Below are 21,994 nucleotides of genomic sequence, written 5' to 3'. Positions count from 1 at the left end.
TAAGTGGAGAAAATCCTTATAATAATATAATAGTGTAATAACTGTACACACAGATATTTGAGAAAGATCTAATCCTCCTGGGAGAGACAGATCTCACTTTATTTGTTAAAGATGTTTTGTAAAAGGAAACATAAAATAAATGTTAGCAGTGTATTTCTTCAAAAGTAAAATTACTCATGACAAACATAAATACCCTAATAATTATGTATGCAGTGTAGATAGTGTTGTATTAAATATTGCATTGTTGTTACTTTTTTACAAGTTTATATGCAGTACATTGAATAAATAGAATTAAAATGATGATCAAACTGTTAATTTGCTTTTGATGATGTTTATAAATTGTGTCTTATATTCTGAGCCATACTGCAGTCATTAGTGTTGTTTTAAAATCTCATTCAATCATTCAATCGTTTCTGTTAAATCACAGCATCGAAACTTTTAAATACATTTTCAATATAAAATCATAACAGATTCAGATTAAATATTAGGTGAAGAATTATCTGTGGCTCATAAATGTCAGGTTTCTTTCTAACAATTTAAATAATAGAACAGGAAAAATGTCACAGCATCAGAATATCTAATATGTTGTTGTGATTCTTTATAAATCAAAATAATCAATTACTTAAAAATAGGAAAAAAAGAAAAAATAATGCTGTAAAATCATAATAATGAGACATATTATACATATTATTACATTTTTCATATGATACAAACTAGAACAAAATCTAAAACTAGTGAAACTTTTTACATAAAAGTTATAACATTCATTAACAGACTCACTTGATACAGAGAGTGTAACAGAATCACTCATCTGTGACATCTGAGAGTCACTTGTCCTCCTCCCTCTGCAGGTGTATTGACCACGATGTGAGTCTGTAACAGACCTGATGCTGAACTCCTTTGTTGTGGAATATGGGTACAATGTGTTACTGTCCCTAAACCAGTCGTACGTCCACTCAGTGTCTCTTCCTTTCTGTACATCACACCTGAAAGTCACAGTCTCTCCTATGAACACCTGAGTATCAGGGTTTATAGTCACTGTAGGTTTAGGACTCTCTGTAAGAAACAAACAAATCATTACTGTTTCTATTCTGTAGATAACCATTCAGAGTGTAGATACAGTATATCAGCTCACATGTAAATGATGAAACTCTGTCAGACAACAATCACCACTGATGAAGTAAATGTAGATCACAATTTTAATACAGACTCAGACCTAAAAATAATCAGGATTCTGTACAGACTGTATCTAAACAATTTATTGTCTGAAATACTTTGTGTTTAATAATTATGTTTATTTTAATAAGATGAGACATCTTCAGAAATTCTGAATGTCAGCAAGTGAACAAGAAACTTCACATAAAAGATACAGATCGAATGACTGAGTATAAATTGTTTATTTGTTGTCCTTGTCTTTGTACAACTGTGTACTGAATGGAAACATACACACACACACACACACACACACACACACACACACACACACACACAGCTGTAATTAGTTTATAACTCCTCATACACACTCACTCTCTAATCTCTCACATTCTATCAGATTGAGTGATTCACTATAAAAGTTGGACCCTCATCCTCTTCACTCATTCACACTCAGGCAGGTCTCGACTCAAGTATTTTGATTTTACTGAAGCAGTAAATTCATCAAGCTCTTTATTTACAGCCTCTGAGCAGCTTCTTAAAAGAGTTTTACAGGTTTTGTTGACATTTTCTACCAAAGTTAAACTAGTCATTTTCCAGCTCACCTCCTGCTCAGCCGTGTTCACACTGTCTCTCTTTAATAAAATTATTTATCTGAAAGTTTTCTCTGTAAGTAGCTGTGTAAATGTTGCTATATTCTGACTGTATTCACATGTTTATATGTTCAGTGTTGTGCAGAAAGTCTCTTACTCACCAATAACATTTAGTGAGAGTACATTACTGTAGTCTGTGTAGAAGACTCGGTTTCCTCTTCCAGCTCTGCACCTGTACTGAATTCTGTAATAGACTTTATCTGAGCTGATGGTGTAGGAGTCTGATGTAGACCCAGTCTTAGTCTCAGTCCAACGGCTCTGTGTATATTCAGACCAGTAAAACTTCCATCCAGCAGACTTTGGTGTCAGTGTACAGGACAGATTCACTGAGTTTCCTCTCAGTACAGCTCCTTTAATGTTTGATGTGAGTTGAGGTTTAGGTTTTTCTGTTAGAAATGAAACAGGTCAGAATGTGAAGTAGTCTTTACTACACTAATCACTTTATTTCACATTATTACTGTCTTTGTAATGAGGCTAAACATCTTGAAGTGAGGGTCATAAGTGAGATAATAAGTGCAGTGTGATGATGCAGGTCTCTAATCTCTCTCTACAGTAATTTATTGTTATACTGTAGATGTATAGAGTAATGATTATTTTGTATAAAAAATAATAAAAAAAGAACATGAACATCTATTTACTGGAACACATAGTGGAAACATTAAACATGAATTTTAAAACTTTGAGTTTTGCTTAAAAATAATTGTGTTGCCACCTTACAACAAACACATAAATGTACATCATTGTAATTATATGAACACATTACACTAGAGATCTCAACATTCTCACCAGGAGATCTAAGTAACATTCTGTATAAAAACATCTTTTAATGCACATATAATCCATCAATGCATCATTTAACCAGAGCTGTGATATGTTTAATGAATCCATTCAAACAGTCATCATATCCCTTCATTTTTCCTCTCTGTGTTTTGTGTTTAAGACGATCACAATTAACATGAACACTGAGCTGTTCTAAATTATATAAAAATGTTGTGAAAATATGGAAAATGATTAAATTAGTAACATCTGCAAATTACTAGAGTAGCCTATTCTTCTATTTGTAGCCCAGTTAGAAATGCATAAGAAAGTTGTAATAAATAAACAAACAAATAAATATACAGTTATTGGTCAATTGATGAATGCTTAAAATGTAAAAATGTTAAATCTGTGTTTTTTTTGTTTTGTTTTTTTAAAGTTGTTCATTTCTAAGTGCTCATTTTCTAGAAAATATACATGATTAATTGGGCTTTTATAATTTTTTTTAAACCAGATGCTCTCGGGTCGAGGAGAGAAAGAGTGAGAGAAGAGAGGAGAAAGATGCTAGCAGGCTAATGGAGCGGTCGTGAGGTGAAAATTCTGAGTTGTTTATCTTCAAAGCATGTAAGGACACAAGGTTTAGATGGTCAGTGAGATAATCTGATAGAGTACAGAATTTCATGAAAGAATTTCAACTAGAAATTCAGAGCGCTTTGTGTATTTATCCTCTTGTTATTACAGCAAGGGGAATGTAGTAAGATACAAATAAATGATAGAGACAGTGAGATAACCCAGGTCATGTGATTCTGTTGGACTGTTGTTGTTCTGGAGACAAGTGACTACTTCATGTATGTGGTCAACTGCTAGTGGACAGAGACAGATGGACAAGTAGAATTTGTTGGATAAACTCCAAACCTGGAATACGGTACCACCCACTTTTTTGTTTGTTGCTCTGGTGTGAGTGAAATAACTACTGGGTTTTTGGTCTCAACGACCCCAAGAACCGAATCAGGCCGCAACGTTTGTGTTTTAAATAATTTGCCTGCTATTCTTAGACACTGAGGTAATTAAGGGACATTTGAGGAGGTGAAATTTTTACAGAGTCTCTGTGTTCACTGTGAAAAAAACACTGTAACATGGATGCCAACAACGTACTAAAATGTAAACAACTGTAAATTATATGTAGCCTGAAGTAAAAACATTTATTTCATTTAATTTCATTTCACTTTTATTTTAGTTCATTGTGTATATATATATATATATATATATATATATATATATATATATATATATATATATATATATATATATATATAATAAAAGTGTAAATGTAAAATAATTTAATTTAGAAAAAAATGGGAGAAAGGTCTTACACATCCTGTGGTGTATTGTGTTTTCTGTCTGCACTGTACTTGTGTTTGCACTAGGTGCTCATTATGCATTTTATGTAGCTAGGACAACTTACTTTTAAGTCCTTAGCTCTGTGTTTTATGTAGCACCAGCGTCCTGAAGAAATGTTTCCATTTCACTGCAACAGCTATGTGTATAGGGTTAAAATGACAATAAAAGCTTCTTGACTCTTGATAAGTAGTTGAATCAGTGCAAGCTAATTGCAGTGTTTGTTTTTGTGTAGTTTTTGTGGCTCAGAGGTTAAGGCTCAGATGAACACTTCAGAAGCTTGTGTGCTCAAATCCCAGCACCACCAAGATGTCATTGGGCACATTTATATAACATTATATACATTTATTATTGTAAATGTGTGTCACAGTTGTTTACTCTAAATCTGACACTACTTTACTTTACTGCCACCTCAAGTTGTAGTAAAGTGTATTTTGCTGTTGGCAGTTTGGGATGACAAAACCTGCACCACCAACTGCACACATCTGTCAGGATCTAGCTCAGACTTTTGGCCATGTGTTTTTGTTTATGTTCTGTGTCCCATGTCTGCCCCACCCTTGTCTATTCCTCCCCGCCTCTGCACACCTGTTCCTGATGTGTCAATTGTCATGTGTATTTAGCTGTGCAGCGTTGCCTATGGCAGACAGAATCCTCTTTTTTGTCACGTCTTTGTTCCTGTTTTGAGTTTATTTAAATCAGTTTATTTTTATGCTATCCTGCATTTGGATCTGTTTTTATCCCCTGTTTTATCTGTTTTAACCGTTTTATCTCTGACAGAAGGATTCCGCCACTTTAAGACCCAGCAGGATAGCTTCTAGCCTGGACCAGCTTACTGTGGCTGTATTTTTTATTTTTTTTGCACTGTTCTTTCTGCCCTTTTTTTCCCCGGAATTTTGTTTTTTTTTCTTTCGTTTTTTTGTGTGACATCGCTCTGCATTTGTCCCGGTGGGAGACGCCGCTCCACTTCCGGTTTTCCCGTGGAGGACAACGCCTCACTTCCTGTCCACGAGGGGGTGTTGCAAGCCTGTATGTTTTGCCCTATGGATATTTTTGTTTATTTTTTGCTCTGTGGCGGAGGATTTTTGATCTGACGCACGGCCCTTCTGATCGGCTGTGGACGTTGCTCGCCCCTCTCTGGCTACGCCGCCATGTGCCTCGCTCCCCCCACTTGCCTCGCCATGTGCCTCTCTCCCCCACCTGCATCGCCGTGTGCCTTGCTCCACCCTCCTGGATCTCACCGGGATCGTGGTCCCCTCGGATATTGTCATTGATACGGGATTGTCGCGTCAGGAGCCACGCTTCAAGGGTGAGGGGGCAGTGTACTGTCAGGATCCAGCCCAGACTTTTGGCCATGTGCTTTTGTTTATGCTCTGTGTCACGTGTCTGCCACTCACTTGTTTACTCCTCCCCACCTCTGTACACCTGTTCCTGATGTGTAAATTGTTAAGTTGTTATGCCGTGTTGCCTATGGCGGTGCAGAATCCTCGTTATTTGTCTCATCTTTTGTTGTGTCTTTGTTCCTGTTTTGTGTTTTTAGTTAATAAATCAGTTTATTTTTATGCTATCCTGCATTTGGATTTGTTTTTATCCCCGCAACCCAGACAACATCAGTATTTATTTATTTTCATCACTCATGTTTTTATACAGATCAATAAAATGAAAAATAAAATCAAAGGGAAAAGACTGGCTAATAAGTGACGATTTGTGTCTTGACCAGAAATGAAGGGAATTTGAGGTTTTAAGATAGAAAAGTGAAAATTTAAAGAAAACAGACAGGAGGAAGCTCTAAAGTCATTAAAATGAGACTGGGTTACAGTTTAGCTCAATGAAAATCTGAATAATGAAATTACTGATATATTTTACTTATAATAAAAAAAAAACAGAAATGATGAGGATAAACTCACAGACTTACCTGATACAGTAAGTATAACAGGATCACTGTCCTCTGAGAACTGAGAGTCACTGCTCTTCCCTCTGCAGATGTATGTGCCACTGTCAGAGTCTGTAACTGAGCTGATGATGAACTGTTGTGTTTCTTTGTATGGGTTCTCTTTGTAATCTTTCTTATACCAGCTGTATGTCCACTTGGTGACTTTTGTGCTCTTTATCTCACATTTGAATGTCACAGTCTCTCCACTGAACACCTGTGGATCAGGCTTTATAATCACCACAGGTTTAGGATTCTCTGCATGAAAAAAATAAAGGTAAAATCATTATTTTAATGATGTAATTACTAATAAATAAAATGTAGACAACAATTTGTAATTCTGACTCAATGCTAAAAATGAATCAAGTTACTGTTCTGAATTTGTAAATGATTTTAACTACTGATTTATGTTTTAATTACAGCATTTTTGCTCTCCTGTTTTCCTGATTAAAGTCTTGGAACATTGAATGTCAGCAAGAATATAAGACTCTCCAGCGCTGGAAAGCTGATCCCATATTAACACGGGTCCTGCTTCTTGCCTTATCGTAAGCCTTTTTTCGCTTTTCGTTTTTATCCGCCATATCGATGTTTCAATCGCTTTCTGCTAATGTCACACATGCGCACTGAACACTGACTCCGCCGCATATTGGCAAGACACACCGCTTTCTGCTCATTGGCTACACGTTTGTTTTGTTAGTCACCCCGAGTCAGTTTTCTGAAGCATTTCTCAAACAACGTTTTGCGCTTTGACTCACACTCTTGTCTCACCTATTGGAGTTCTTCTCTGTGGATTACTGGCTTTGACCTAGTTTGGGCTTCTGGTTTTGATCTCTGTGTCCACTGGGATTTAAGCCTCGTTCCTCTCGTCCAGATTTACACTACTGTCATGCCCTTGCTGTTTAAGATTTATATCACAGTGTTTTCATTCTGTTATCTAATCTGGCTAATGCTAACAGAGTGTAGATTATTTGCTTTGTTTTTGTCATCTTGCTTCAAATGGAAGGAAATGTTTCCACCAAACTTTACAATTTGGATTAAAGATGTCATGCACCATTTGATATTAAAAAAATGAGATTCTATAAGGAAATATGCTTTAAAGGATATATGAATAGTTGTTTTTTTTTATATAGACATGATAAGATTATAAGAATGTTTATTTAACATGAACAAGCATTTTGATGTTTCTGAATCAGTAACTTTATGAAACCCTGTTTGCAACCTCTGAGCAGCTTGTTATAAGAGTTTTACAGGTTTTGGTGACATTTTCTACCAAAGTTAAACTAGTGTTTTGTCACTTGCTTTCCAGCTCACCTCACACCAGTCCTGCTCAGCCGTGTTCACACTGTCTCTCTTTAACCTCAATACAAATATTTATCTGAAAGAATTCTCTGTAAGCAGCTGTGTAAATGTTGCTATATTCTGACTGTATTCACATGTTTATATGTTCAGTGTTGTACAGAATCATTTCATACAGAGTCTCTTACTCACCAATAACAGTTAGTGAGAGTACATTACTGTAGTCTGTGAAGACTTGATTTCCTCTTCCAGCTCTGCACCAGTACTGAATTCCGTCATAGACTTTATCTGAGCTGAAGGTGTAGGAGTCTGATGTAGTCTCATCCTCAGCCTCAGTCTCAGAGCTCTGTGTGTATTTGGACCAATAAAACTTCCATCCAGCAGACTGTGGTGTCAGTGTACAGGACAGAGTCACTGAGTTTCCTCTCAGTACAGCTCCTTTAAGGCTTGATGTGAGTTCAGGTTTAGGTTTTTCTGTTAGAAATGAAACAGGTCAGAATGTGAAGTAGTCTTTACTACACTAATCACTTTATTTCACATTATTACTGTCTTTGTAATGAGGCTAAACATCTTGAAGTGAGGGTCATAAGTGAGATAATAACTGCAGTGTGATGATGCAGGTCTCTAATCTCTCTCTACAGTAATTTATTGTTATAGATGTATAGAGTAAGGATTATTTTGTATAAAAAAAAAAAGAACATGAACATCTATTTGCTGGAAGACATAGTGGAAACATTAAAAATGTATTTACAACTTTGTGCTTTGCTTAAAAATAATTGTGTTGCCACCTTACAACAAACACATAAATGTACATCACTGTAATTATATGAACACATTACACTAGAGATCTCAGCATTCTCTCCAGGAGATTTAAGTAACATTCTGTATAAAAACATATTTTAATGCACATATAATCCATCAATGCATAATTTATCCAGAGCTGTGATTTGTTTAATGAATGTATTCAAACAGCCATCATATCCCTTCATTTTTCCTCTCTTTACGTTTAGTGTTTAAGACGATCACAATTAACACGAACACTGAGCTGTACAACAGTCTTGGGTCAATATCAGCAAACACAACAACGTAGTAGAGGCAGTAATCGTAGTCAGTAATACAGGCAGAAGGTCAGGGCAGGCTGCAGACAATCGTAAGACAGGAAAAAACAGAACAAGGTAACAGACCGGGATAAACCAGATCACAGGAAATAAACGCTCTGACTGATAGCTGTGGAAAATCGAGACTTTGCACAGAAGTCAAGCTCAAGTTCGCTTATATAGGAAGTGGGTGATTGGAAACAGGTGGCGGTGTAATCAGTCCCGGTAAGAGGGTGATGGGACGTGTAGTCCGGGAACTACTAATACTCAGGGGAAGGTTCCCTCTGGTGGCGATCGGAGAAGCCCAGTTAAAAATGCATAAGGAAGTTGTAATAAATAAACAAATAAATAAATATACAGTTATTGGTCAATTGATAAATGCTTAAAATGTAAAAATGTTAAATCTGTGGGTTTTTTTTGTTTTTTATTAAAGTTGTTAATTTCTAAGTGCTCATTCTCTAGAAAATATACATGATTAATTGGGCTTTTATCATTTTTTTTAAACCAGATGCTCTCGGGCATAGAAATTCAGAGCGCTTTGTGTATTTATCCTCCTGTTATTACAGCAAGGGGAATGTAGTAAGATACAAATAAATGATAGAGACAGTGAGATAACCCAGGTCATGTGATTCTGTTGGACTGTTGTTGTTCTGGAGACAAGTGACTACTTCATGTATGTGGTCAACTGCTAGTGGACAGAGACAGATGGACATTCAATGTTGTTGTGGTGGATATTTTATATCAAAGGTTGCTGGAATGAATGTATAGATAACATCTGTATATGTATTTTAATAGGAGAGATCCTAAACCCACACACCCAGGGCCCGTCCCATTTAATCTGAGGGGAATAGGGCACTACATATATTTACAGTACAGTTATGGAATATTATGTGTAGGATAAAATAACACATTTACATTTGGTCATTTGGTACTAGGACACATATTTTATATAACATTAAGGTATCACAGTACTTTATTGTAAATGTGTGTCAGTTATTTACTCTAAATGTGACACTACTTTACTTTACTGCCACCTCAAGTTGTAGTAAAGTGTATTTTGCTGTTAAAAGATTGGGTTGACAAAAAATGCACACATCAGTATTTATTTATTTTCAACCCTCAACTAAACATACTGATATTTACTGTGAAGCCACAGCAGTGAAACTCTGTAATCTGTTTTCAAACATACAAAATCATGACAGTAACATCAGCTTTAGACTATTAAGTAACAGATCAATAAAATTAAAAATAAAATCAAAGGGTAAACACTGGCTAATAAGTGATTTGTGTCTTGACCAGAAATGAAGGGAATTTGAGGTATTAGGATAGAAAAGTGAAAATTTCATGTAAACAGACAGGAGGAAGCTCTAAAGCCATTAAAATAAGACTCAGTTACAGTTTAGCTCAATGAAAATCTGAAAGATGAAATTACTGATATATTTTACTTGCCAAAACAGAAATGATGAGGATAAACTCACAGACTTACCTGATACAGTGAGTGTAACAGGATCACTGTCCTCTGAGAACTGAGAGTCACTGCTCTTCCCTCTGCAGATGTATGTGCCACTGTCAGAGTCTGTAACTGAGCTGATGATGAACTCTTGCGTTTCTTTGTATGGGTTCTCTGTGTAATCTTTCTTATACCAGCTGTATGTCCACTCAGTGTTTTTTGTGCTCCGTATCTCACATTTGAATGTCACTTTCTCTCCTCTGAACACCTCTTTATCAGGTGTTATAATCACTACAGGTTTAGGTTTCTCTGTGTAAAGAAAAAAGATAAAATCATTATTTTAATGATGTAATTACTAATAAATAAAATGTAGATCACAATTTGTAATTCTGACTCAGTGCTAAAAATGAATCAAGTTACTGTTCTGAATTTGTAAATGATTTTAACTACTGATTTATGTTTTAATTACAGCATTTTTGCTCTCCTGTTTTCCCATTTAAACTCTTGCAACATTCAGTGTAGTATATGTAGTGAATGGTTTATTCCAGGTTACCCCCAGAGTTTCTGTGTAGTTGGTATGCTCCTGATGTGTGTATGTATATAAGGCTGTAACTGACGTGACATACGGCTAAGTATGGTGATCCATACTCAGAATTCGTTCTCTGCATTTAACCCATCCAAAGTGCACACACACAGCAGTGAACACACACACACCGTGAACACACACCCGGAGCAGGAATGAGGAAGGATGTGGAAGAGGTGTGCATGTGTAAGTAAAGCAAAGTCAGCATGACGTTGCGTGTGTCTGAGTCTTTATGTTAATAAAGACACAACATGGTGTCAGAAGATGAATTAAAAGTCTAATTAACATCGCCCAAGACAAAACAAAAAAATTACAGCAACTTGAGTGAACAGAGACACAGTATCACCATCAGTGCCAGACTAACATTACATAATAACAGATAACATTACTGAACATTGCCAGATAACTTTACTGAAGCGGACAATATGGAGATGCTTCATCTGCCGCCACCTTTATGTCTGACCGGAAACATGGCTGAAAATTGGCGTAAGTGGGAACAAAGATTTAACTTGTACCTCACTGCTTCAGGCTTTGTGGATAAAACCGAGTTGAGACAGATTGCTGTACTGCTGCATTGCATAGGAGAAGATTCACTTGAAATTGAAACTCACTTGAGATTGAATATGAGGATTCACAGCGCAAAAAATTTTAGAGGTCCCTCGTGGCATTTCAGAAATACTGTGCTGCTCGTAAGAATACTGTTTTTGAGTCACATCAGTTTTGGGCCCACACATTCTCAGAGCACGCAGGCATAGACAAGTTTGTTACGGAGCTAAGAAACAAAGCGTGCACATGTGAATTTGGAGAAACTGGGAAAAAAAAAGGAAAATTTCTCATGAAACGAGACAAAATAATGTTCAGCATAACTGACACTAGGCTTCGTGAACGACTGTTGTCCATATCAGACGTCACACTTCTAAAAGCCACTGACATATGCAGAGCGAATGAAATCACAAAAGCACAAGTCATAGCAATTGCATTAACATCAGAAACACAGCATGTACATGCAATCATAAAAAAGAGGTCACAGCCTGCACAGAGATCAAGCAAAGTGACAGGGTATTAACAACTGCCAAACCCTACAAGAGGACAAGCAAACTGTTGTGGCAGATGCGGACGCATTCACATGCCAAGACGGTGCCCTGGCTATAATGAAGTTTGTAAATAATGCGGCAAAAACCACCATTTTGCGAATATTTGCAAATCAAAATTGAAAATGGACACACTTGTTATAGACACTGAGAAAGCAGGAGTTGTCAGGACTCAGCCCGGAGTTTGGCCACGTCTGCCTCGCCCTTGTCTCTTCCTCCCCGCCTCTGCACACCTGTTCTTTATGTGGTTAATTTCGTCATGTATTTAACTGTGCCACGTTGCCTATGGCAGAGCGGAATCCTTGTCGTTTGTCTTCTGTTGTCTTCGTTCTAGTCATATCTGGTTTTGTCTTTGTCCTTGTTTTGTGTTTTTATTTAGTAAATGCTGTTTTTTTTTTTTTTTTACGATATCCTGCATTTTTTTATCCCCGCGTCGTTGACAGAAGAATTCCGCCACACCAAGACTCAGCAGGACATCTTCTCAGCTGTGGACGTCGCTCGGCCCTTCTTCTCAGCTGTGGACATCGCTCGGCCCTCTCTGGCTGTGCCGCCGTGTGCCTTGCTCCCCCACCTGCCTCGCCGTGTGCCTTGCTCCCCCACCTGCCTCGCTGTGTGCCTTGCTCCCCCCACCTGCCTCGCTGTGTGCCTTGCTCCCCCCACCTGCCTCGCCGTGTGCCTTGCTCCCCCACATGATTTGCCATGTGCTTTGCTCCCCCCACCTGCCTCATCGGGACTGTCATTGGCGCACCAGGAGCCGCGCCTTGAGCGGGGGTACTGTCAGGACTCAGCTCGGACTTTGGCCACATGCTTTTGTTTGTTTGCTTCTGCCCCACCCTTGTCTCTTCCTCCACGCCTCTGCACACCTATTCCTTATGTGGATAATTTTGTCATGTATTTAACTGTGCCGCGTTGCCGATGGCAGCGGGGAATCCTTGTCGTTTGTCTTCTTTTGTCTTCGTTCTAGTCGTGTCTGGTTTTGTCTTTGTCCTTGTTTTGTGTTTTAATTGAGTAAATCCTGAGTTTTTTTTTTTTTTACGCTATCCTGCATTTGGGCCTGTTTTATCCCCGCGTCGTTGACAGGAGTGGACACGCTGTTTATAGGTTCAGTTGTTCAGCCAAACAACCCTGAAACAGGCTTTCATGCAGATTTGTGTGTGGCAGGCACAACTATCAGCTTCAAGCTAGACACAGGTGCTGAAGCGAATGTTATTACAAAGAAAATCATCGATCAGCTACAGATTCCTGTAAGCATACATGACACAAAAACAGTGCTGATGTCATACGGAGGTGCTCGCATCATACCAGAAGGTGTTGTTAAACTACTTGTGCAGAACAAAGACAAAAACACTGAAATGATGTTCTTTGTGACCACAGCATCTGATATAGCCCTGCAAGGGAGACAGGCATGCATGCAGTTGGATCTCAGAAGAAAAGTTGAGACTCTCACACCTACACCACCCACTACAGAAACTGAGCTCTTACGCCGCTATGCGTCAGTATTTCAAGGTCTAAGCCAATTTCCTGGATTGCATCACAGTCACACTGACCTTACTATCCCTCCAGTAATACATGTTTGCAGGAAAAGTCCTTATGCTGTCCATGATAGACTTCGAGGCACACTGGATGACTTGGAAAAAAGGGGTGTGATAAGCAAAGTTTCTAAGCCAACGGCATGGGTGAGCAGTCTGTGCATTACCAAAAAGAAAAATGGCACTCAGAGTCTGCTTAGACCCTAGAGACTTGAACAAGGCCACACTCCGACAGCACTACAATATACCGACTGTAGAGGACATATGGTGCAAGCTAACTGGAAAGGATGGACTGAATCAGTAACTTTAAGAAAACCCTTTTACAGACTCTGAGCAGCTTGTTATAAAAATTTTACAGGTTTTGGTGACATTTTCTACCAAAGTTAAACTAGATGTCACCTGCTTTCCAGCTCACCTCACACCAGTCCTGCTCAGCCTTGTTCACACTGTCACACTTTAACTTTAATAAAATGATTTATCTGAAAGTTTTCTCTGTAAGTAGCTGTGTAAATGTTGCTATATTCTGACTATATTCACATGTTGTGTTTATGTTCAGTGTTGTGCAGAATCATTTAACACAAAGTCTCTTACTCACCAATAACAGTTAGTGAGAGTACATTACTGTAGTCTGTGAAGACTTGATTTCCTCTTCCAGCTCTGCACCTGTACTGAATACTGTCATAGACTTTATCTAAGCTGATGGTCTTGAAGTCTGATGTAGTCTCAGTCTCAGCCTTAGTCTCAGTCTCAGTCTCAGAGCTCTGTGTGGGTTTGGACCAGTAAAACTTCCATCCAGCAGACTTTGGTGTCAGTGTACAGGACAGATTCACTGAGTTTCCTCTCAGTACATCTCCTTCAAGGCTTGATGTGAGTTGAGGTTTAGGTTTTTCTGTCAGAAATGAAACAATTCAGGATGTGAAGTAGTCTTTACTACACTAATCACTTTATTTCACATTATTACTGTCTTTGTAATGAGGCTAAACATCTTGAAGTGAGGGTCGTAAGTAAGACTCTACAGTAATTTATTGTTATAGATGTATAGAGTAAGGATTATTTTGTATAAAAAATAAAACAGAACATGAACATCTATTTACTGGAACACATAGTGAAAACATTAAAAATGTATTTAAAACTTTGTGTTTTGCTTAAAAATAATAGTGTTGCCACCTTACAACAAACACATAAATGTACATCACTGTAATTATATGAACATGTTAGACTAGAGATCTCAACATTCTCTCCAGGAGATCTAAGTAACATACTGTATAAATACATATTTTAATGCACATATAAACCATCAATGCACCATTTAATCAGAGCTGTGATATGTTTCATGCATCCATTCAAACAGCCATCATATCCCTTCATTTTTCCTCTCTGTGTTTTGTGTTTAAGACGATCACAATTAACATGAACATTGAGCTGTTCCACATTATCTAACAATGTAGTGAAAATATGGAAAATATTTTTGAGATGCTATGATGCTATGCTAACTCTATTATATAGCTGCTTGTCTGTTTTGCTTGTTGAAATTTGCCATGCTGCTTTCTTGCCCAGGTCTCTCTTGAAAAGGGATCTTTAATCTCAACAAGACTTTACCTGGTTAAATACAGTGTACATGAAATGAGCAATAAAACTTTCTGTTGGAGTTTGATCACACACTTTATATGATGAAATGATACATGAATGAAGTCGTGTCATTTCTATCAAACACTCCCACTAAATTTAAGCTATTATATTTATACTTTTACACATCTTATGTTGTGAGTCCAGTTTTAGGTCCAGTTTTAGTTTTTTAATCATATACATGATTAATTGGGCTTTTATTAATTTTTTTAAACCAGATGCTCTCAGGTCGAGGAGAGAAAGAAATAGAGACAGTGAGATAACCCAGGTCATGTGATTCTGTTGGACTGTTGTTGTTCTGGAGACAAGTGACTACTTCATGTATGTGGTCAACTGCTAGAAATTGTTGGATAACCTCCAAACTTGGAATACGGTACCACCCACTTTTTTGTTTGTTGCTCCAGTGTGAGTGAAATAACTACTGGGTTTTTGGTCTCAACGGCCCCAAGAACCGAATCAGGCCCCACGAACCGAATCAGGCCGCAACGTTTGTGTTTTAAATAATTTGCCTGCTATATTTAGACATTGAGGTAATTGAGCAACATTTGAGGAAAGTTTTACAGAGTCTCTGTGTTCACTGTGAAAGAAACTCTAACATGGTTGCCAACAATGTACTAAAATGTAAACAACTGTAAATTATATGTAGCCTGAAGTAAAAACATTTATTTCAAATAAATAATAACAATAAAAGAGTAAATGTAAAATAATTTAATTTAGAAAAAAGGGGAGAAAGGTCATGATTGGTGGAAGTGTATGGCTACTGGAAGGAGGAGAGAGATAAGTGGGAGGAAGAGAGGAATGGCGATAGCATGTGAGCGATCTGTGTTAAGGCAAATAATAAGTAACTTACAATACTTGTAAGTTGTCGACAAGAGAACTAACAAAGCAATGTAAATGTTCCCATTAGGCTTTGGAGTAGATTTTGCATCAATCTAGTGTCAGAATTAACTGTTTGTTTGTTTAAACACGAGCAAAAGCGAGAGAGCGGTGTGTCCCATGTGGCTGCATGAACTAGCGAGATTATTATAGGAACGATGAGCTCGTCAACTGAGTGGCATAATTATTTTTCATTTTGTTTCAATTAAGTTGGGTACAGTTACAGTACATTCAATGTTGTTGTGGTGGATATTTTATATCAAAGGTTGCTGGAATGAATGTATAGATAACATCTGTATATGTATTTTAATAGGAGAGATCCTAAACCCACACACCCAGGGCCCATCCCATTTAATCTGAGGGGAATAGGGCGCTACATATATTTACAGTACAGTTATGGCATATCATGTGTAGCATAAAATACCATATATACATTTGGTCATTTGGTTGATTGAAGATGCTAAATAATGCTAAATAATCCTGGTCAAGTACCCAATCAAGGCAGTTTGGTATCACTGGGATTAGAACAGACAACCTACTTATATTTTATTGAACTTTAACCCACTGTGTCACCACAAATACTTTAACTAGATTGCATTGATTCACTACAGTGTTTTGGTGGAGCTAATTCAGTGGTAGAATGATGTGGTGGTGAGTAAGACCATCTCCCACCCATCATTCTGACCATGTTTTACAGGAGGACTAAACTTACATGTCCTGTGGTGTATTGTGTTTTCTGTCTGCACTGTCCTTGTGTTTGCACTGCACTGCACCTTCTGCACTGCCCACCATCCCCATTTCATGCACGACTATGAGTATTTTGTTTTTATTTTTGTTTCAATTAAATTTTGTACAGTTACAGTAAATTCAATGTTGTTGTGGTGGCTATTTTATATCAAAGGTTGCTGGAATAAATAAATAGATACTGTAACATCCGTATATGTATTTTAATAGGAGAGATCCTAAACCCACACACCCAGGGCCCATTCTATTTTATCTGAGGGGAATAGGGCGCTACATATATTTACAGTACAGTTCTGGCATATCAGGTATAGCATAAAATAACACATTCACATTTGGTCATTTGGTACTAGGACACATATTTTATATAACATTAAGGTATCACAGTACTTTATTGTAAATGTGTGTCACAGTTATTTACTCTAAATCTGACACTACTTTACTTTACTGCCACCTCAAGTTGTAGTAAAGTGTATTTTGCTGTTAAAAGATTGGGTTGACAAAAACTGCACACATCAGTATTTATTTATTTTCAACCCTCAACTAAACATACTGATATTTACTGTGAAGCCACAGCAGTGAAACTCTGTAATCTGTTTTCAAACATACAAAATCATGACAGTAACATCAGCTTTAGACTATTAAGTAACAGATAAATAAAATCAAGGGGAAAAAAATGGCTAATAAGTGATGTGTCTTGACCAGGAGGGGGCACAGTGGCTTAGTGGTTAGCATGTTCGCCTCACACCTCCAGGGTTGGGGTTCGATTCCCGCCTCCACCTTGTGTTGTGTGTGGAGTTTGCATGTTCTCCCCGTGCCTCGGGGGTTTCCTCCGGGTACTCTGGTTTCCTCCCCCAGTCCAAAGACATGCATGGTAGGTTGATTGGCATCTCTGGAAAATTGTCCCTAGTGTGTGATTGCGTGAGTGAATGAGTGTGTGTGTGTGTGTGCCCTGCGATGGGTTGGCATTCCGTCCAGGGTGTATCCTGCCTTGATGCCCGATGACGCCTGAGATAGGCACAGGCTCCCCGTGACCCGAGGTAGTTCGGATAAGCGGTAGAAAATGAATGAATGAATGTCTTGACCAGAAATGAAGGGAATTTGAGGTATTAGGATAGAAAAGTAAAAATTTCATGTAAAAAGACAGGAGGAAGCTCTAAAGCCATTAAAATAAGACTCAGTTACAGTTTAGCTCAATGAAAATCTGAAAGATGAAATTTTTACTTATTTTTACTTAAAATACTAAATACTAAAATATTAGTAATTTTACTAATATTTTACTTGCCAAAACAGAAATGATGAGGATAAACTCACAGACTTACCTGATACAGTGAGTGTAACAGGATCACTGTCCTCTGAGAACTGAGAGTCACTGCTCTTCCCTCTGCAGGTGTATGTGCCACTGTTAGAGACTGTAACTGAGCTGATGATGAACTCTTGTGTTTCGTTGTATGAGTTCTCTGTGTCATTATACTTATACAAGCTGTATGTCCACTTGGTGACTTTTGTGCTGTTTATCTCACATTTGAATGTCACAGTCTCTCCACTGAACACCTGTTTATCAGGCTTTATAATCACCACAGGTTTAGGATTCTCTGTGTGAAAAAAATAAAAGTAAAATCATTATTTTAATGATGTAATTACTAATAAATAAAATGCAGATAACAATTTGTAATTCTGACTCAGTGCTAAAAATGAATCAAGTTACTGTTCTGAATTTGTAAATGATTTTAACTACTGATTTATGTTTTAATTACAGCATTTTTGCTCTCCTGTTTTCCCATTTAAACTCTTGCAACATTCAGTGTAGTATATGTAGTGAATGGTTTATTCCATGTTACCCCAGGAGTTTCTGTGTAGTTGGTATGCTCCTGATGTGTGTATGTGTATAAGGCTGTAAGTGACGTGACATACGGCTAAGTATGGTGACCCATACTCAGAATTCGTTCTCTGCATTTAACCCATCCAAAGTGCACACACACAGCAGTGAACACACACACACCGTGAACACACACCTGGAGCAGGAATGAGGAAGGATGAGGAAGAGGTGTGCATGTGTAAGTAAAGTAAAGTCAGCATGATGTTGCGTGTGTCTGAGTCTTGTTTGTTGTTTTAGCAAAAGATGGTAAGGGATTGGACTTTGGTCAAGTGGAAGAGAAAAAAGCAGAGAGTCATTGAGTTCTACTCTCATAAAGTCTTGTGTGTGACTGGTAGAGCATAAGGTAGAGCAAAATTCTTCAAGCAAACACCTACCATTGAAGCTAACTATATTCTGCAACTACTTATGGCTCATTTTACAGAACAAAGCTCTTCTGCTCTAAGCAGATATAAGTGTACATCTCATATAAGTGTTTTTGTCTGTCTTTGTAATAGATTGGTTATTATTGTGCCACTAATAAGATTTACATATTGTTACAAATTTAATTAAAATGGGACTTTTTTAATAGGTAGACACTTCTGTTTAATATAAAGACTTAAACACACACACACACACATACACATATATATATATATATATATATATATATATATATATATATATATATATATATATATATATATACGTATATATATATATATATATATATATATATATATATATATATATATATACGTATATATATATATATATATATATATATATATATATATATATATATATATATATATATATACGTATATATATATATATATATATATATATATATATATATATATATATATATATATATATATACACATATATATATATATATATATATATATATATATATATATATATATACATATATATATATATATATATATATATATATATATATATATATGTATATACACATATATATATATATAATAAGCAAAACAAACGTGTAGCCAAAACAAACGTATAGCCAATGAGCAGAAAGGGGCGGGGCTTGTCAATATGGGCGGAGAGAGTGTTCAGTGCTCATGTGTGCATGTGTGCATGATTCACAGGTTGGAGTTTCCCGAGTCAATAACTCCTGAGCTAAACGCTGTTACTACACAAAACGCGGTTGTAGCTGCGTCTCTACATTACTACGATAGAAAAGAGGTGTTATTTGTGTAGTAACAGCGTTTAGCTCAGGAGTTATTGACTCGGGAAACTCCAATCTGTGAATATGTGGCCAACTTCCTGCTCCTTCAGTTCTCTCCAGCGCTGGAAAGCTGATCCTATATTAACACGGTCCTACTTCTTGCCTTATCGTAAGCCTTTCTTCGCTTTCTTTCTTTGTTTTTATCCTCCATGTCAATGTTAAAACCGCTTTCTGCTAATGTCACACATGCGCACTGAACACTCTCTCCGCCGCATATTGACAAGACCCGCCCCTTACTGCTCATTGGCCACACGTTTGTTTTGATTTTTGTTTAGCTTGTCGTTCCCGACTCAGTTTTCTGAAGCATTTCTCAAATATCGGAGACACGACCTATAAGGTCAGTGTTCATGACTCCACCATAAGAAAGAGACTGGGTAAAAATGGTCTGCATGGCAGAGTTCCAAGACAACCGCTGCTGAGCAAAAAGAACAAAAGGCTCGTCTCAGATTTGCCCGAAACCATCTTGATGATCCCAAGACTTTTGGGGAATACTCTGTGGACTAAAGAGACAAGTGTTTTTGGAAGATGTGTGTCCCATTACATCTGGTGTAAAAGTAACACTGCATTTCAGAAAAAGAACATTATACAAACAGTAAAATATGGTGGTGGTAGTGTGATGGTCTGAGGCTGTTTTGCTGCTTCAGGAACCGGAAGACTTGCTGTGATAAATGGAGCCATGAATTCTGCTGTCTACCATAAAATCCTGAAGGAAAATGTGCAGCCATCTGTATGTGACCTCAAGCTGAAGCGAACTTGGGTTCTACAGCAGGACAATGATCCAAAACACACCAAAAATCCACCACTGAATAGCTGAAGAAAAACAAAATGAAGACTTTGGAGTGGCCTAGTCAAAATCCTGACCTGAACCCTATTGAGATGCTGTGGCATGACCTTAAAAAGGTGGTTCATGCTCGAAAACCCTCCAATGTGGCTGAATTAAAACAAATCTGCAAATATGAGTGGACCAAAATTACTCCACAGTGCTGTAACAGACTCACTGCAAGTTATCGCAAACACTTGATTGCAGTTCTTGCTGCTAAGGGCGGCACAACCAGTTATTAGGTTTAGGGGGCAAGCACTTTTTCACACAGGGTCATGTAGGTTTGGATTTTGTTTTCCCTTAATAATAAAAACCTTAATTTAAAAACTGCATGTTGTGTTTACTTGTGTTATCTTTGACTAATATTTACATTTGTTTGATGATCTTAAACATTAAAGTGTGACAAACATGCAAAAAAAAAATCAGGAAGGGGTAAACACTTTTTCACACCACTGTGTGTCTGTGTGTGTCTAGTACCGGTGTGGTCTTCTTCTGCTGCTGTAGCCCATCTGCCTCAAGGTTCGACGTGTTGTACGTTCAGAGATGCTCTTCTGCATACCTCGGTTGTAACGAGTGGTTATTTGAGTTACTGTTGCCTTTCTATCAGCTCGAACCAGTCTGGCTATTCTCCTCTGACCTCTGGCATCAACAAGACATTTGTGCCCACAGAACTGCCGCTCACTGGATATTTTCTCTTTTTCGGACCATTCTCTGTAAACCCTAGAGATGGTTGTGCATGAAAATCCCAGTAGATCAGCAGTTTCTGAAATATTCAGACCAGCCCGTCTGACACCAACAAACATGTCACGTTCAAAGTCACTTAAATCACCTTTCTTCCCCATTCTGATGCTCGGTTTGAACTGCAGCAGATTGTCTTGACCATGTCTACATGCCTAAATGCATTGAGTTTCTGCCATGTGATTGGCTGATTTGAAATTTGCGTTAACGAGCAGTTGGACAGGTGTACCTAATAAAGTGGCCGGTGAGTGTACAGTATATACTACCAGATCTACTGTTAACATATTGTGTCCAGTGCGGTCTCTTACTCACCAATAACATTTACCCAGAGTACATCACTGTAGTCTGTGTAGTAGACTGGGTTTCCTCTTCCAGCAATGCACTTGTACTGACCTCCATCAGAGACTTTAACTGAACTGATGGAGTAAGAGTCTGTTTCAGTGGATTTAGTCTCAGTCCAATCTCTCCCTGTGTATTTGGACCAGTAAAACTTCCATCCAGCAGACTGTGGTGTCAGTGTACAGTACAGAGTCACTGAGTTTCCTGTCAGTACAGCTCCTTTAAGGTCTGATGTGAGCTGAGGTTTAGGATTTTCTGTTAGAAATGAAACAGTTCATGATGTTAAATAGTCTGTAATACACTAATCACATTTACTGTGAAACATTATTACTGTCTCTGTGATGAAGCTAAACAATGTGCTGAAATTATTTTAGATTTTTTATTTAGACACATCATTAATAAACTGTGATTGAAGTGAGGGTCAGAAAATAACTGCTGTGTGATGATGCAGGTCACTAATCTGTCTCTACATCACAGTAATTTATTTTATATGTGTATAGATTACAGAGTATTCTGATAATAAATGAAACAACAAAATGCAAATCTACACATAATCTATTTACTTGTAGACATAGTGGGAGCATTAACAAATGGTTTTGTTTTTAAAACTTTGTGTTTTGCCTAAAAATAAATAAATGTGTTTGCCACAAAACACATAAATGTACATCATTATTTTTATATGAACACATTACAGTAATTCATGATCTCATCATTCTCACTAGGAGGTCTAATTAACATTAGCTAATTAACTGTATTTCCCAGCCTACTTTAATCACCTGCTTATTTACACTTGCAGTACATTGAAT

The 21,994-nt window shown here is 37.4% G+C and overlaps 1 protein-coding gene across 7 annotated transcripts in view; it reads right to left on the bottom strand.

Moving 5' to 3' along the window:
* Positions 1–21,994, bottom strand: part of LOC132848919 (immunoglobulin superfamily member 1-like) — a 324,244-nt gene that overhangs the window by 285,270 nt on the left and 16,980 nt on the right. For all 7 annotated transcript variants that reach the window (XM_060875012.1, XM_060875014.1, XM_060875017.1 and 4 more), the window contains exons 3-7: positions 17,498–17,770; positions 13,528–13,821; positions 9,766–10,038; positions 7,375–7,656; positions 781–1,056 (exon numbers count right to left, since the gene is read on the bottom strand). In XM_060875012.1, coding sequence (XP_060730995.1) covers positions 781–1,056; positions 7,375–7,656; positions 9,766–10,038; positions 13,528–13,821; positions 17,498–17,770 — 1,398 coding nt within the window. The remainder of the gene's footprint in view (positions 1–780; positions 1,057–7,374; positions 7,657–9,765; positions 10,039–13,527; positions 13,822–17,497; positions 17,771–21,994) is intronic.

Source organism: Tachysurus vachellii, chromosome 7, assembly GCF_030014155.1.
Source record: "Tachysurus vachellii isolate PV-2020 chromosome 7, HZAU_Pvac_v1, whole genome shotgun sequence".
Taxonomy (NCBI): Eukaryota; Metazoa; Chordata; class Actinopteri; order Siluriformes; family Bagridae; genus Tachysurus; species Tachysurus vachellii.
Note: the sequence above shows the minus strand (reverse complement) of the source record. Positions and strands in the feature narration are given on the sequence as shown.